The sequence below is a fragment of the Mastacembelus armatus genome, chromosome 14 (assembly GCF_900324485.2).
Source record: "Mastacembelus armatus chromosome 14, fMasArm1.2, whole genome shotgun sequence".
NCBI classification, from domain to species: domain Eukaryota; kingdom Metazoa; phylum Chordata; class Actinopteri; order Synbranchiformes; family Mastacembelidae; genus Mastacembelus; species Mastacembelus armatus.
The window spans coordinates 22,607,225-22,624,440 of record NC_046646.1 but is presented as its reverse complement, the minus strand read 5'-3'; the positions used below and the strand labels follow the sequence as shown (position 1 = coordinate 22,624,440).

Here is a 17,216-nt window from a genome sequence, read left to right as displayed (position 1 = left end):
AGTGAAGTGCAACCATTGCTGCTAATTGGTGCGGACTGCACACATTTGATCACAGCTAAAGAGCCAGTGAGATCTGGCCCAAATGGCAGACCTACACAGCTATCCACACAGCCCTTGGATGGGTGCTCCAGGGTCCTGATAGCATGATCTTTACTACATCCTCATGCTATTTCACCTCCCTCACACCAGGACTAGATGACCTCTACCAACATGTCGACATACTTCCAATCCGAAATGAAAGGCTAGCGGTGAGATCCCATCTGGACCAAGAAACAACAAACCTTCCAGGAGACACACACATAAAGAGGAGCTTGGATGACCCTAACCCCCTTCCAGAGATCATCGAGGCCTGGTCAAGCTGGGAGAGAGAACTCCCTAAGATCTCTGAGATAGAAGAGCTGACTACCTCACACACCTGGAGGTATGTGGACCCAAGTAATCCTGCTGATGACTTCATATGGAGTAAGGCCAGGGGGGCTGCAGCCCGTCCTTGCCTCCACCTGATTCTCATGATTCCAAAGTCCACCTCCACCAGTCCAGCCAGGTCGAATGCTTCCCGGGAGAAACAAAGTGCCTGGACCAACAAGCAGCAAGCTGAGTACACATGCTCCAGAGGTGGATGAAGCATCGGGTCTTATCCGTGTTGGAGGTCACTTTAAGCTCACCTGTCCCACAGACATCCACCCTGTTGTGCTTGATCCTTGCCATGTTGTCACTAGACTCCTCATCAAAGACTCGGATGCTCGTCTGCTCAACCCAGAGCCTGATAGAGAGGAGACAGGAGACAGGCCATACAGAAACACCAAAGGACCTGCCCTGAATGCACCAAGGGGAGAGGGAAGCCTTCAGTCCCCATGATAGCAGACCTACCTCTGGACAAGTCTGTGACTCCTGAAGTCCCCATTTCACCAGTGTGGACTGCCATGAAAAGCAGTGGGGGGTGATCTTCAAGTGCCTTACAACACGACGTGTCCACCTAGGCTTGTTGGCAGGCCTTGATGCAGACACTTTCCTCCTGGCACTGAGAAGATTCATACCACCAAGAGAAACCCCTGCTGAGATGCTCAGACCAAGGGACTAATTTCTAAATGAGAAACTAAATGAGACGTTTGCAGCAATGGGCCCAGAGCTACAGGAAAGACTCACCAAGCAACAGATTAAGCTCCAGTTCAATCCAGTGAGTAATCATTTATAATAAATTCCCAACTTTTATTCTATTTTTTATCTTACTAGTAAACTCCTAAAATAATACTTTGATAAAACCTCAAATCTGGCTGGTTCAATATAATTTCAATAGTGAAATAATTACTGAATGTGTAATTTAGCTGCCGGTAATTTCCTAAGTTACTGGAAATGCTTCATCTTACTCTCGTGTGTCTTTGTCAGATTTTAAAGTAGCTGAATTAGACTATATGTTAGTTTCCACACACATCGAGCATAAAAATGAAATTACGCATTATGCAAATTTTAATTACTGTAAACATTGCAGCCAAAACAATCACAGTAGGTCACTTTTTTTTAATTAATATTTCACATTACATTAATTTCATCTTACAACAATTAGACGTCTTCCATGAGAAGCAAACACATGTAATAGTCAAGACTTTAAGTGCCACAGAAATAAAAGCGCAAATGTCTCTTCTATCAGAGCAACATGTGCTTTCAGGCAGGAGCTTAGCTGTTATGAAACACCACTTAAAATAATCTGTTTACAGGAACTAATATCTCTGTGCGTGTATTAGCAATACATTCATTAAAACTGTAATTATAGCATCACATTACTATTAACGGTAAAAACTCAATTTTTTTTTTTTTATTAAGTGCAATCAACATTTCCATAATGTGACATATTCACATAACAGGTGACCAGTAATTTCTCTTTATATTTAAACTGACACCACAATCTGTTCATATTGAAGTGATCTGTGTACTGAAAATCACTGTTTGTTGCTCAGGAAAGTTGTCATCTATGAATACAGTGTAAACACACATCTCTCTCATTCATACTGTGCTCAGACACCAAGTATAACTGGAGGGGTTTATTCTTGACTGCAGTTTCCTCTTACCACAGGTCATCATTACATCTCAAGCTTTGGGATCTAATGACCTGTGAGAAAGTGCAGTCCGTTTCCCTGCAGATGTGTGTTTTCACTTGTTTGAACCTGAATCTAACGTTGGTCCTAGCCAGTTACTCTTGCCTACTCTTTGGGATCTAAAAGTTTATTCTTTTTGGTTGTGTCAGGGATGCTCTCACTGAGCGGGGTGAAGCTGGTGAGCAGGGTGTGACGTTCATACTGCTTCGTCTCCCTGAATTTGGCGTCAGTGCCGTGGAGTCGATCAAGCACACCGAAGACCCCAAAACACTGGTTGAACCTGGAACAAGGAAAGATGTGAGTACGACTGTTTGACAGTACACTTCTTTGACTTTTAATAACATTTATTTTAAAAACTAGAGTCTCTATTCTTGTTTTAGTCATTTTTCATTGTTTACTAATTAAAACATGAAGGAAATATTCTACTTTGACCTCACTGTCAGTAAATCCCACAAGAACAAAACCAACAGTGGATTGATCTTACCGGCGATAACTGTCAGTATATCTAAAGTACAGCGGAAACTATTCAACACACACAGCCATAAATAGTCAGTACTGCACCAAATGTGCCCAATGGGCTCAAGTAAAATAGAAGTAGTACTGATGGGCAAATTGAAACATTACTGGTTTTGATCTTTTTGTGATATTTATTGACAAAAACTGCTGTGCTCAGAATTTTACATACCAATGGAACATTTTGAGAAATATTGGCCATTTGTCTGGAAAACAGAAATGAACATGTCTCCTTACAATCATGATGTCAAAGGCAATTAGTAAAGATGCTTTAGTTGATGTAAACTTGCATTTGATAGTTTTGATAGTTTTCCTCACTCACCAAGAGGATTTGCTGCCCTGTGCTCGATTGACATTTTTGCATGTGCAACAAAACACGAGGGTGGTTGTGACAGTTTGGGGGTGGGCTCATGGACCTTTCTGTCAGTAAATGCTGTTGATTGCTTTTGTGATTGATTGGACATTGATTGATTGACAACTTCTCCAGAAGTCCAAGATGGAAGATGAGGCCAAACGAGTGTAGGTTTAATACGCTCTGTGCTTTATCTAACAGTATTTCTTCTAAAAGTGTGTGTGATGTGTCGATTCTTTAAACTAACAATAACGTTATCACCACCTCGGATGTAGATATTAGCTAATGACATGACATTTGATTATCTAAACTGGAGAAGCAGGTGTCGACATGTCTGTATCAATTATATGTACATCATGCTGAAAATAACTGGAGAAGGAGCACCCTAAGGTGAAAATGATCTGTTTTATATTTACTATGGGATTGTTATATTGTCAGCATTTTTTATATTTTCCAAGGCAGTGATATCAGTGACTTTTAGAATAAATACTGTTTGATAAATAATTAACATTACCATAATACAGGTAAAGCACAGACATTATTTGGCAGTAATGTGAATGCAACTTAAGGATGCCTTTAAACACCAAAGAAGAAGAGGGGCTGTTTGAGTATCCACTGTGCTTTATCTCATGGTAACGTTTATTATTTATTAGTCATACACACTTTTAGAAGAAATACTGTTTGACTGATGAACAATTAACGTTACTATAATACAAATAAAGTACAGAGCGTATTAAACCTACACTCGTTTGGCCTTGCACTGTTAAAACATACAGGTCTAAATTTTTTACCCTGTGTTTTTGCGCCCCCTAGTTTTGATATTGATGTAATGGCATAGTTAAGGTAGTTGTCAAAGATGTGTGCACCAATAAATATCCAGTCTATGGTTGTGCAAATGCATATTTACACATTTTGTGGTTTGCAGTTAATATTTGTCACGTGCGTTACTTTTTGAATTGACTAAAACCAACTACTCGTCTCCACTTAACAATAACAACCAGGTCTATAGGAAGCAGTGTGTTTTGGATGGGGGTAGTAGTACAGCTGAGAGACACCACATCCTGTCAGTTATCAGACTGTGTGCAGAATCTTAAATTAATGCACCTTTAAATCCTGTTAAAAGCACTTCTGGAAGAGTGGTTGGACTCACCTCAGGTGGTGGAAGTCATGGAACTCAGGGGATGGCAGGAAGGGGAGGTGGTACCCACAGTGGGAGATTGTGGTGCTTATCAGAGCCAGGCAGTACCAGAGGGTGGTGGAGGCCAGGTGGGAGCCCAGGATCACAGGCCCGATGATCGGCGGAAGCATGTTGGAGATCTAACAGCAAAGAATAACAAATAAAATACTGATGTATTGAAATAGACTCAGCACGGCCTGACTTGTGTAAAAACTTTCTGCTTATTTATTCATGCAGGAACATGGACTAACTCTTCACCCACCACACCAAGGATACAACTTCTCTGCATCATTCAGAGTACTCTCACACAGACAGTGAAATAAAATACAGCTCAAATCTAGAGAGCCAGATACGCAGAAGGGGCTCACTCACCACGTGCTCCAGAGGATGGGCGTAGATTGCGACCACGCCAATGGGAGCGGTCCACTCGTGGTGCTGTTTGTGGAAACGCTTGTAGAGGGCAGGATGGTGGAACAACCTCAGAGAAAAAAAATAAAGCTCAAAGTGAAAACCAGTTCATCCACCGATACAGGTTTAACAACGACATTCAGTCTGCATTTATGCAAAGTACCTCAAAACGAATTGTAGATGTTTAGTAGGTACAATGTTCAGCATGTTGGTCTGCAGGTACTAGCATTAATTGTGCAGTAATTGTGTACTTCATAATTACATGTTTTTGAGGTTATGCCAGCATTGTCTCAGTTATGAATCATCACGCTGATGAGATCTGAAGTCAGAGCATTGGAAAGTAAATACATTTATTAAATACATTTATTTAAAGTACTGTACTTCTGTAATTTTTGAAGTATATTACTTGAATATTTCTATTCTCTGCTAACTTGGATTTCACTACATTTTAGAGTCTAGTCTTGTACAGCTCTATGTTTATCTGACATCTTTAGCTCCTTTTCAGATGAATAAAATAAAATACAGCATAATCCAAAAACTAGACCTCATATATTGACTTGTCATAATTCATTGGATCTTTTTTTCAATACTGTGTAAAAAAACATGAATGAACCTGAATCATTTTGTGTTTATTCTTTGATGTTTGTTAGTAATTGAGCAAAATTAGCTTTTTCCTTTATAGTTGGACTATCGTAGTCGAATTCAGTGATCCAATCATGACCAAATCTCAAAGAACAATTGCTGTGGCACTGGGTAAAAAGACGTGACTGCGTCTGAAATCGCATACTACATTTGGGGAAGTACGTACTTCCCGAGTATTTAAACAGTACTTTATATAAAGTACGAATAACAGTAGTGTGAACGGAATTGGGACAAACTACATCCACCATGTTGAAGTTCACTGCATGGCAATTATTTTTTAATTACGTTAAATTTTCTGATCTCATTAAAGAGTTTAACAACGAAAGTCTCCGTTAATTAAGCTGTTAGCACTGGCGTTAGCTTGATCTGCTCAAAAGTACATTACATTATTATTAAATAAATGTATTTTATATGTCTATAGTATGCACACCACACAATTCAAGCGGAAGTAAAATGTCATCGCCTACTAGTATGCGAAAAACATACTACCGCTAATAATTATGTAGTTTGCATACCGTACACATATATATACACACACATGTACATATAACATATAATAATAATTTCTATGTATTTTATATGTCAATGATGTATACGTTGGACACGAGAGAGGAGACGTCATATGCCGGAAAATGGCGGAAAGCGCCGACGCGGTTTTTTTTTTTTTCCAAGTTTACCTACAAACGTTCGTTGTGGTTAAATTGGACTTGTTTGGCATAATCTAAATAATCGGCTGACTTATTCAAAGTTTAAACAATGTAAATGGATAATATGATTGTGTGAATCCGCGCTAACAAGATGTTTGATCGTTATTTAGGCAGATCAAGCTAACGTCAGTGCTGGACACCAGCTTGCTAACAGCTTTTTTTTTTTAATGGAGACATTCGTCATTAAGGAAGTTTTTTTAAGACTTTGTTTCACATTCCCTCGTGAAAAGATTTGCATTGTGTGCATTACATTAGCTTAACACTACATTAATAACGTTAATTAGCCACTTGCTAAATGCGTCACATTGCGTCCGGGGAGACTATTTTTCTGCATCCCTTCATTTCAACAAGATGAAACAGGAAGTGACGTCTACATGTGCCGGTTTACCGAAACTGTTAGCTAATTGAGTGCCCTATATAGGGACTAAGGGTTTGGGGACTAGGGTGGACATTAGGACACAGACAAGAAAATTTTAAGTAATTAAAAAATTGCTGTGCAGGAGAGTGGGCACTTTAAACATATGCGCGGTTTTGACGACACATAACACGTGACAACGTCAACATGTCGGATGTAGTACGTCCGAATTCCGTTTATACTATTATTCATACTATATAGCAGGGGTCTGCAATTCCCGTCTTTGAAACCATGGTTCTTGCTTGTTTCAAAGACTGGAATTGCAGACCCCTGCTATATAGAAAGTACAGTTTCAATGGTCGGGGAGTGTGTACTTACTAAAATGTAGTACCTGCTAGATCAGGGGTATTCAACTAAAATTTAAAGAGGTCCAGTTAGAGAAAATTTCTTGAAGCAAAGGTCCGGAAGATCATAATGTCTAACTAGTTAGTGTGATATATATTTAAGTAGCCTAGTAGTTTTATCAACATCTGCATGTAATCAATACCTGACTGTCAAATCAAATGAATTCAGTACAATTCAAAAACTTTGACAATATTTATTGTCATGTAACATACAACTGAACATATATGTATGGCTGTAGATATGTATAATGTTCTCTCATTAACTAAGTTTTCGCTCTTTCTCCGTCTCACTTTACAGTTTCTCTCCCTTTGTTTTCTACATGTATCGCTCTCTTTCTTTTTCTTTGTACCGTCTTTTCGTGCAGTGTTGCCAACTCGTCAGTAAGGAAAGTAGCTATTGGCTGTCCTAAAAGTCGCTAGAAGTCGCTGAATGACGTCATCGTGTGATTTGCATAATGTACATGGCACATGCTGTAATTGTGATGGACGCTTTTGCCAACTTCAGAAATGGAAAGTAAGAGACAATTGTGATTCTTTATAAGAAATAAGGGACAGAATAAGGGACACTCAAAATATTTGTACTGTGCCATATAATGTAGCATGACGGCCTGCAGTTAATAAGTTCTCAGAACTAAATAAATTTGCCTTGCTGTAAATGACTGAGGCTGTTTGAGTCAAATGCAGTGATTTATTTTAGACAAAGAACATTTTACCTTTTTTAATTTATTTTATTTTATTATTACGCCATGTATAGTACAGATCACGCACATACATGATCGCACGCGCGATTTATTTGCAGTCGGGACGCGGAGGCGTGAACACTTCCTGCTGTGACTGCAGCTGGGGGGAGGGACTGCTGCGAGAGGACTGGGCCGCCTGTGAAGGCTTTGGGACGGGGGAGGGGCCCGCGGCTGCAGCTGATTAGCCGTCTTACTGCGGCAAATTGAGAAGTGTAAGAACGGTGCAGTACAAACACAGAGTCTCCAAATGTCTCCAGTAACACCAGAAAAAGTCGACAGATTTGTCGCTAGTCGCTTTAAAAAAAAAAAAAAGTGTCGCTAGAGGGGTCTGAATACTCGCTAAATATAGCGACAAAGTCGCTAAGTTGGCAACACTGTTTTCATGTGTAACTCGCCTCTAGCGCTGTTTACACTGTAGAGTCGTAATATTTACGCCTAGGATGCACAGACTTGATTGGCTGAGTGGTATCACGTGGGATGGCTCAACTCGCATGCAATTGGTCTGTGCGTTTCCACTACTGTAAAGTCTAAAAAAGCTGCTCCGGTGGAAATAGAAGCGCCCCGTTAGGTTTTAAATCACAATCTTCTGTTTTGGCTGTACGTCCGGGTCCGTATGGGGCGGCTTCTGGGTCCGCACCCGTACCGCGGTCCGGGTGTTAGTGACCACTGTGCTAGATAGTAATTTGTGTGTGTCGTGTGTAATAAAAATACTGGTCCTTACCTGTGTGTGTAGTAAAACAGAATCTCTTCTAAGATGGCGAAGACAGCCAGTTCTGTCAGGGCCCAGTGGAAGGTGGGCAGCTCAGGGCCACAGGGGTTCCCTCTCCAGGTCATCAGGAAATAAACTACCACCACCATGGGCCCGGAGATGAACACCTGGTTGAAGAGGACGGTCCTGACCGTGTGGGCAAGCTTAACTGGATCCACCTGCAGGACGAGGGAGCAGTAAATCAAAACTGATGCATGGACATTTGTAAACATGATTTCGCAGATTGTTACTTACAAAAAGTGCATTTAAACTGAAACTCGGGAGTAACTCCTGTACTGTCCCACATGTTACAGACTCTTATTTAAAGATAAAATGTTTTAATAGTGCAGCTTGGATGTACGCTTCTTTTCTGCACAGAAAAATACTGAAACTTTCATGAATAACATTTACCTAACAAGCTTCTGCTAGGTTTTTTTATTTAGTGATGGAAAAACATAAAAATGTTGATTGCCACACAGATGTGAAGCAGTTATAAAAAACTGTGGTCATACAGGTAAATATTAGTTTAGTGATTCACAGGATTGCTAAATCCTAGAAACAAAAACGTTTGTACAAAATAGTTTGGAGTTTGTACAGTCAACTGCGGACACTGCTATTTTTTTAAAAAACACACCCCTTTCAACTAATTGCCCAATTGCACAGCCTTAAGAGCGTGCATATCATGAATGCTGGGTCTTGTTTGTTTTCTGAGAATCTACTGCACCTACTTTGCCATATAGTAATAAAAAAAATACACTAAAAACCTGGATTATTCTGGTTAGTCACATTGTACTGCTATTATTTTGAACAATACTGTATTTAACAAATTTTCAGACATATCGTTAATAAACTTATAAAAGTCCAGTAATCTAAAACGATTAACTCATAAATCCAGTGAGATGCTCTTGCTCTTTGGTTAGTTTTATACCAAAACACTGACTTAACTTTTACACTATGGTTTGGGTGCCGCCAGCTAAAACTGGCCAAACGATGAGTCAAGCAATTTAAGATCCAGAGGTGGTGGACTGATAAAAACAAGATGACACAGAAGAACACATACTGTCTTCGTTCAAACAGGTACTCTCGATCACTGAACCTGATCACTGAAGTGTCTCTGGACCATAAAAAGCCACAGACACACAGTGTCTGCACACACAGATTAGCTCATCACAGAAGAAATAAAGTTTTATGACTGACATCATAAAGCTTATTACTGATTACTACCCACCGTGAGAAATATAATGTTTTAAAAATTTATGTCACCCTACAAAGATGATAAACCCTTATAAGACATTTAAAACTCTGATAAGAAACTTCATTTCATTACATTTATTTTATTAAATCTGAACCTTGGTAAACTTGGTGATCAATAATCTAAGGTAACCTCAGGTGCTGCTTATCAGTAATGTCTGTGACGACACTGACACAGTGAGGACTTTGATCCCATCAGCAACACTGACACCCATGCATGTATGTTCATGTACATGTGCTCACTGACTCAAATTTTTAATGCAGTGTCATTTATCAATTAACCAAACTTTATACATTTTTTATTGTTGTGTATTTTTCTAATACATTTTGGGTCTTGATAATTACTGAGATGTGAAAAGTAGCTGAATTATGTTGTCCAAGGATCAAGTTCCCTTTTCTTTATCTATCTATATAAGGTAAGTCAGAGACTATCAAGAGACTATCAAGTTGAGGAGATGGAGATTAGATGGATGTACCCTTCACCAGATAAAAAAGCCATGAAATCAGCACTGCCTGCAAATGACAGCAGTTATGATATCAAGGGTTCAGGAATTGAGAGTCAGAGAGGGTCAAAGACTTCCTGACACTGTATTACAAAACTCCTAGGAGTATAAAGAGTAGTGGATACAGTAGTACCAGTGGTGATATTAGTAGTACAATGATAAATGGCCCCAAAAACTTGCAGATACTAACTTCAAGATAAGAAATAAAAGAAAAATAACACCTAAAAAAAGTTAAACCTGAGGGTAATAATTAATGACATTCATGGTGTTGACCATGGGACTTACCGGGTTATTCTTGTCCACCTGGATGCGGTAACGGGTGATAAAGGAGGGTTTACCTGTGGTGTCCACCAAAATCAGCAGACCATTCGTAACCCAGAACGCCAGAGTGGGCATTAACATCGTCCCTGTTGAGAAAGATGGAGAGGGACAACGTGAGGACCCCTGATCTAAAGATTTCACAACTTTATCCACAACTTGAAGTGAACCAAAGAATAAAACACTACAACTTACTAGGGCTGTTAATGAATAATCCAAATTTAACCACATAATCGAATAGTAAAAAGAAATTTTGATTGTGAAAATTAATATTGGATTGTTAAAAAAAGAAAAAAAGCAAATGTGTCTGTACTAAATGCACTGCAGGAGTCTGACTAATGATAAGCTCAAAACACAGTGGTAAATGTTTCATTGTGCTACTGTGATTAACATGATGCTCTACAGCTCAAACCAGATGTTTCTTACCTAAGAAGAACAAAGCAGGATCATGACCCTCAAACGCCAAGTAGAGCTTTGTCCACAAGTTCTGCCAGAAATCTCCTGAAGCTCCCCAGAACCTCTGAAGATGCCTGAAGGAGAAATCTGCATCAGCTTTACCAGAACACTGTTTTATGGTTTCATTATCACTTCAAACCATTCACTGACCGCGTAAAACTTCACTAATAGTATTACTAAATGAAGGCCCGAACACAGTAAACGCACACTGGTACCCCCGATCAATGTTAGATAAACCTCAACATTCATAGATTTGCAGCCACCAGGACTGAAAATATAAAAATCCCACCGTGATGATCGTAATTAAGTAAAACATCAATTCTTAACACGGTGGCTTTGTCTTTGGGTCATCATCCAGAACGGCCCCTGTGTTTCTTCAGCAGGTGCTAGTGCCGTTGTGTACTATGCTAATTTAATGACGAGATAAGCTAAGATAAGATAAAACTAAACTTCCACTGTACGAAACTGTCACGATGACTGAAGCAAAAAAAACAACGATCGAGTTTGTCTGTATGAAGTAAAACGTTTTAGAAATTAAGGAATTACTAAATAAATAAACAAAATAAATGAATGTATTGTGCCTCCTAAAGTCAGGTGGTCTGTCTGGTCTACTGTTCCATAAGCAAATCTTACAGTTGTGTACAACTGAAATGACTTAACTGCTCTAACTCTGCAAAGACATTGTGGAAACAGAAATAAAGGCCAATAAAAAGCCACAGCAGTGACAGGAGCTGGTCACATTTTTGCACAAGTAGAACAAATCAGGACAGATCAGATAGTGACATCCATGATGTTGAAGCATTTTCACTCTCACTCATTAAGTCAACTAACTGTGGCTTGTTTTCCCATGCCCTCCAATCATATATGTCCTGTGCTTGTAATGCTCCATCCTGCCCTGTGAGCCAGTCCTATCTTGTCTTAACCTGAACCTGGCAACTACTTAATGATGCCCTAAAAAAACATTTACAAACTTAGCCAGAAGCTAAATTGTCATTGTCTCATTGTCTCCTTACATCCGTCAAGTCCAATCATGTCATCTTTTCAAGTCTAAACCTCTTCTATCATTCATGTACCATCCCATCATATCACGTGTACTGTCCAGTCCTTCATCTATCCAGGCCTCTGTGTACATGTCCTTCCAGTTCTCTTCCTGACCTTCTTCCCTTTTTCCCACTGCACCTACTGTGCATTAATGCGAGGCAATGCCACTCCTCGAGTTTAACTTAGATTCATCTTACAACAAGCTGCTGTTGGGTTGTGTTTATACTGTAACTGTAAGTGGATCCTACCATGTCAGTGAATTGCCAAATGCAGCCAAGAAAAAGATTCCAGATCCGATGATAACTGCAGCTTTCTTCACAGAGTCCCACAGTCCCCCGTGGCCCTCCTGAGTAGAGAAAAACCAACAGCTGTGCATGAACCTCACTGTTGCTCTGAGGATACCATGCAATCCCATGATGCTGAGCTACATCAGCGTTTCCCACAACTTCTAATCGTGTAGAAAAGTTTCTAGAACAACACTGAGACTGAGACTGAAACCAGGATCACAGCACAGCTCAGTTACAGGTGAAACTCTGATCTACACGAACAATAGGACACACTGTATGACCTGTTTTTTCATAAGGGCGAGGCATTCAGGCCCTTGGAGCTGCATATATATATATATATATATATATATATATATATATATATATATATATATATATATATATATATATTACGTCATAATGGAGAAAGAGAGAAAAGCAAAACAGATCAGGCAGCAGGCAGAAACAGTAACGTTCCTCTGAATCATTTCTGTGTATCTTAACATGATGATAATAAAGTATTGGGGGGGAAAAAAAGAATCACATATTTTTTACTAAATGTGATTCATTAAACTAAACAATACACTTAAATAAAAAGAGAAAGGCATAGAAAAGTCCAGGGATTGATGTCACGAGACCTTCTAAATATCCCAGCTACATTTGACCCAGGTGTCAGTGGGGCATTGTACACAGATGTCATGGTGCTGCACAAATGCTTCTATGTGGTCTCACAGACAAAAATATGCAGGTGAATCCTTTATCCAGTCTATTCTTATGAGTATGTTTTATTTACTACATTTATTGCAGCAATCAGATCTCTGGAAAATAAAGTTTGCAGACAAAGGCACTGTAAATTTTTCCCAATAAACAGCAGTCCCTCGTTCTGCTTCTTTTCTCACTGACGCTGATCAAAACACTAACATTTTTCCAGATTAGAAATTTGCTCTGGGATAAAAAAAAATGTGACTTGTCAGGTTGAGCCAGTCCAAAGAACAAAGAAAAGGCTTCAACGCTGGAACTAAACAGTGAGGTGGAAACTTTCTTCGTCATGTCACATCAGCCGTTTTAACAAAGCAAGACGTGCAAACTTTAAGACTGAGATTTTAAGATTAACTGAAATCAGATGCTCATAATCAGATGTTGATACAAGTAAGAGATTTTGAGCTGTTTTTTTTAAGAATCTGCAAACACTCATTTAAGATTTTTAACACTTTAACATTTTCTGTCTCTAACATCAGAAATGTTCCCTGTACTAAGTCCAGACAAAGGTTTAGGCTAATAATAAACAATAATAAACCCTGAAAACACGTATTTCACTACAGCTGGGGGTCGCTGCTCAGTTTACTTCTGCAACATTTTAAACTGATCTGGAAAGTTGTTGCTGTTGACTTGTTGATTGGATTAAAGCAAAACTCTATGACCACACAGGAAAACTGCAGAAAAACATAATCCCTCGCTCTAAGACCTTCATGTAATCTACTCTAGGCCTTCAGATGTCTGCTGAGATTATATCCTTTAATGTCATAAATGCTATGCATAAAAGCATAAACGGTGTTTCCATGGAAGGGCTTAAAGGTCTCTGATGCAGCTACACCATATTTTAGCACTATTTATGCCACTGCTGTTACCGTCGATAGATTTGACCTCTCATTTAACTGTTTTATTCTTCGGAGGCTGCGAGTGGTTGTTGTTTTTCCTTGTTCTTGTTTGTCTTTTTTGCTGAATAATCACTGTGATGACCTACCTTGTATGCCACATACTCAGTGAAAAAAGTAATCTCTCTCTACGTTACCAGGGTCAACAACCATTTCTCAAAGTAAAACCAAGAAGAGCACCAGAAGGCCAATAGATCAGACCAGACAGCCAAGCTGAAACTTGCTGGACAGCCTGTTTTTAATGGTCTATTTAATTATACTAATAGCAGAGTGTTGTGGTGAAGGTGGCGTGTTGTTACCTGTCTGCTGCTGTTTGTTGTGGCAGCTTCCGTCATGTCTGTGAACACAATAATATAGACACTGTACATATTTGAGACAATTAAAACAAGTTCACAGTCAGTATATTCAAGACAGTAAGAACATCCTATAAAAACTTCATTTTGTTTAAAAACCTTTAAAATAACACATCTCTTTTTTTTTTTAGCCTTTTTTTTTGGCTTTTCCAAGAGGTGTTGAACCAAGACCTCTTGTTGAACAGATGTTGATGATATTTTGATGATGGACAAGAGATAGAGAGTAGATAGAGAAGAGAGAAAGACAGACAATAGAAAACAACTGCAGTGATGCATATACAGTAAAAACAATATCATTTTATCATCTTAAAAACACTGCCAGAATCAAAGGGATCAGGTCTAAACCAGACTTAGAGAGACTCATCCATGCAGTTATCTCCAGCAGGTTAGATTACTGTATCGGCCTGTTCACGGGGCTCTCAAAACGAGCTGTGAGGCAGCTACAGTACAGTCAGAATGCTGCTGCTCAGGTCCTGACTAGAACCAGGAAGTACAACCACATTACTCCTGTTCTCAGGTCTCTGCACTGGCTTCCTGTCCCTCAGAGAATAGACTTTAAAACAGCCCTGCTTGTGCATAAGTCTCTTCATGGCTCAGCACCACATTGCATCTCTGACATGTTGGTGCCATATGAACCACCTCGGACTCTGAGACCATCAGGGACAGGCCTTCTGCTCGTGCCCAGAGTCTGGACTAAACAGGGAGAAGCAGCGTTTCAGTTCTATGCAGCTAAAACCTGGAATAGTCTCCTGATGATGTTAGACAAGCCTCATCTCTGACAATGTTTAAGTCCAAGCTAAAAACTTTCCTTTTAACGTGACATATAACATATGACAACTGACAGTGTTTTATCCAAAGTGATTTATCTACACTCAGTCTCCTTTAATATTAATTTCACTTTTAATTCTTGCTTATGTATTTTTAACTTGTCTTTTATTCCTGTAAAGCACTTTGAATTACTCTGTGTATGAATTGTGCTATATAAATAAACTTGCCTTGCCTTACCATGGAAGATGGAAGATTACATTTAGAAAGGAAGGAGGCCAAACAAGAGTCGGCTCTTTTATTTTTATTTTGAGTCAAACATCAAGGATTTCTGGTTTTACAACATTTAGGGAAATAATAAAGTTTTGTTAATAACATTGTCAAAGTTTTTTCATTAAAAATTAATCCATATTTAGTACAAACATCCGTTTGTTCACCTCAGACACTGCACATTAACTTTCTACAGTAAATTGGTCCAGTGGTCATGGCAGCTCCAGACATTTTAGAAGATGACGAGAGTAACAGATTTTATATTATATTATATTTTATCATTCACTCATTAGGGAACTAAGAACTCAATGAAGTTCAACTAACCCATCTATTCATTATATAACCTCATTACACTCTTAGGCAATTAAATAAATTAAAAGATAAGTTATATAAAGACATGCATAGAGAGAGAGAGAGAGAGAGAGAGAGAGAGAGATGATTTGGCCTTTGGTCACTGTATGAACAAATTGTCACATTCGTATAAACTGAAACATCAGACAGGTCTTCACAATAATCTTTGCTATGGACCATAGAAGGAAGGCAGAGAGCACAGAAATAATAAAAGCATAATTATTGCAGCAATTTGCCTTTTCATTGAAAACAGGAAATGTCCAGTCGCTGATTTGCTGTTTTTGGGTCACTTCTACAGTCCTGCAGCCAGATGTGTCCAGCTGCAGCTCTAACCTCAGCACACACCGATTGCACCGACTCACCTGTCTGTCGACTCCGACGGACCGTCACCACAAGACTCCTTCTCTCGCTCCCTCCTGATGAGTTTTTATACGAGCTCACAGCTGCAGCTTATTTTCCACAGTGAGCGACTTGTGATTGGATGAGTCTTGGTCAGCTGACTGATGACGCATACGGACGTAGCACCTGTGCGTTGACCCCAATGACTGTAGAATAGAAAAAAACAGATCAGTGAAAAATAAGAGGATTACCTACCAATGAAAAAATGGGACATCTAGTTATTAAGATTCTTCAATACAAATTATGAACTTAATTATACCATGGCCTGTTATAGACAACTGATTAGTCTAATTGATGGCAGCTTCTCTGTGAATGTGCTGCTTTTCATTTTAATTAGTGGCATAAAGCATATTTATTGAAATACTGACCTTGAGTACAGTTTTGAGATACAAATACTGGCCTTTTATACTATTATAGCTACTTTAAAGCTTTTGTTACTGGTTACTGTGCAGCATCCGATCATTTCTATAACAATTATCGACAATGACAATGACATAAAACACACACTATAACTGCATGTTTTTTTCACACAGACATGAACCTGTAGATTCTGCCTGCACAGCAACAGGCTGGAAGCAGCAGGGAGCTCAGTCCTGTTTCTTGCAGAGCTCTAGTCTGACCTCTGGTGGGACGATGCTGCCTTTGGCACAAATCTGTCTCACACACTGAGCTGGACTGTCTGCACGTCAATAAAGCGTGACCTGATTTGGATGCTTGTGTGTGGAGTTCTAGCGCAGACGTTCACTCACATTTCTATGTTGCTGCTGATGTTGCTCGGTGCCCACATGGATTTCCATCCATCCATCCATCCATTATCTGTACCCCCTTATTCCTAACAAGGGTCCCAGGGATCTGCTGGAGCCTATCCCAGCTCTCTTTGGGTGAAAGGCAGGGGTCCACCCTGGACAGGTCCCCAGTCCATCACAGGGCCACATAGAGACCAACAACCTCACACACTCACACTCACTCCTATGGGCAATTTAGAGTCACCAATCAACCTGACATACATGTTTTTGGACTCTGGGAGGAAACCAGAGTACCTGGAGAAAACCCACACAAGCACAGGGAGAACATGCAGACTCCACACAGAAAGGCCCCTGATGGGTTTCGAACCAGGAACCTTCTTGCTGTGAGGCAACATTAATATATAAAATACAATCTGACACCTTTTCCTATTTATATAATAATTTAATTAAATACATAACATTCCCTTTCATTTTTTATTTATTTATTTTCCACTTGTACCTCCATGTTCTCATGATTTCTCTCAGTGTATTGTGTCATAAATACTTTGCTGTGAGGCGTCCATGTGTGCAGACAAGTGTAAAAACTAGAACTGGACTGTCCAAAGGTCTTTGTACAGTGAGAGTGTGATGTGAGTAGTCACCTACAAGAAGCCTTCATTTAGGTTCATTCAGCTCATCAAGCAGAAGTTGGTGTTAAACATTA

The 17,216-nt window shown here is 39.4% G+C and overlaps 1 protein-coding gene across 1 annotated transcript; it reads right to left on the bottom strand.

Moving 5' to 3' along the window:
- Positions 1-1,513: 1,513 nt before the first annotated feature.
- Positions 1,514-15,848, bottom strand: faxdc2 (fatty acid hydroxylase domain containing 2). The gene is made up of 9 exons (XM_026327540.1): positions 15,731-15,848; positions 13,929-13,966; positions 11,957-12,054; positions 10,638-10,741; positions 10,179-10,300; positions 8,113-8,318; positions 4,508-4,613; positions 4,109-4,275; positions 1,514-2,373 (listed from the first exon to the last, which is right to left on the bottom strand). Exons 2-9 carry the CDS (start codon positions 13,962-13,964, stop codon positions 2,199-2,201), a joined length of 1,014 nt encoding a protein of 337 aa, XP_026183325.1. The 5' UTR covers positions 13,965-13,966; positions 15,731-15,848; the 3' UTR covers positions 1,514-2,198.
- Between the last annotated feature and the right edge of the window lie 1,368 nt (positions 15,849-17,216).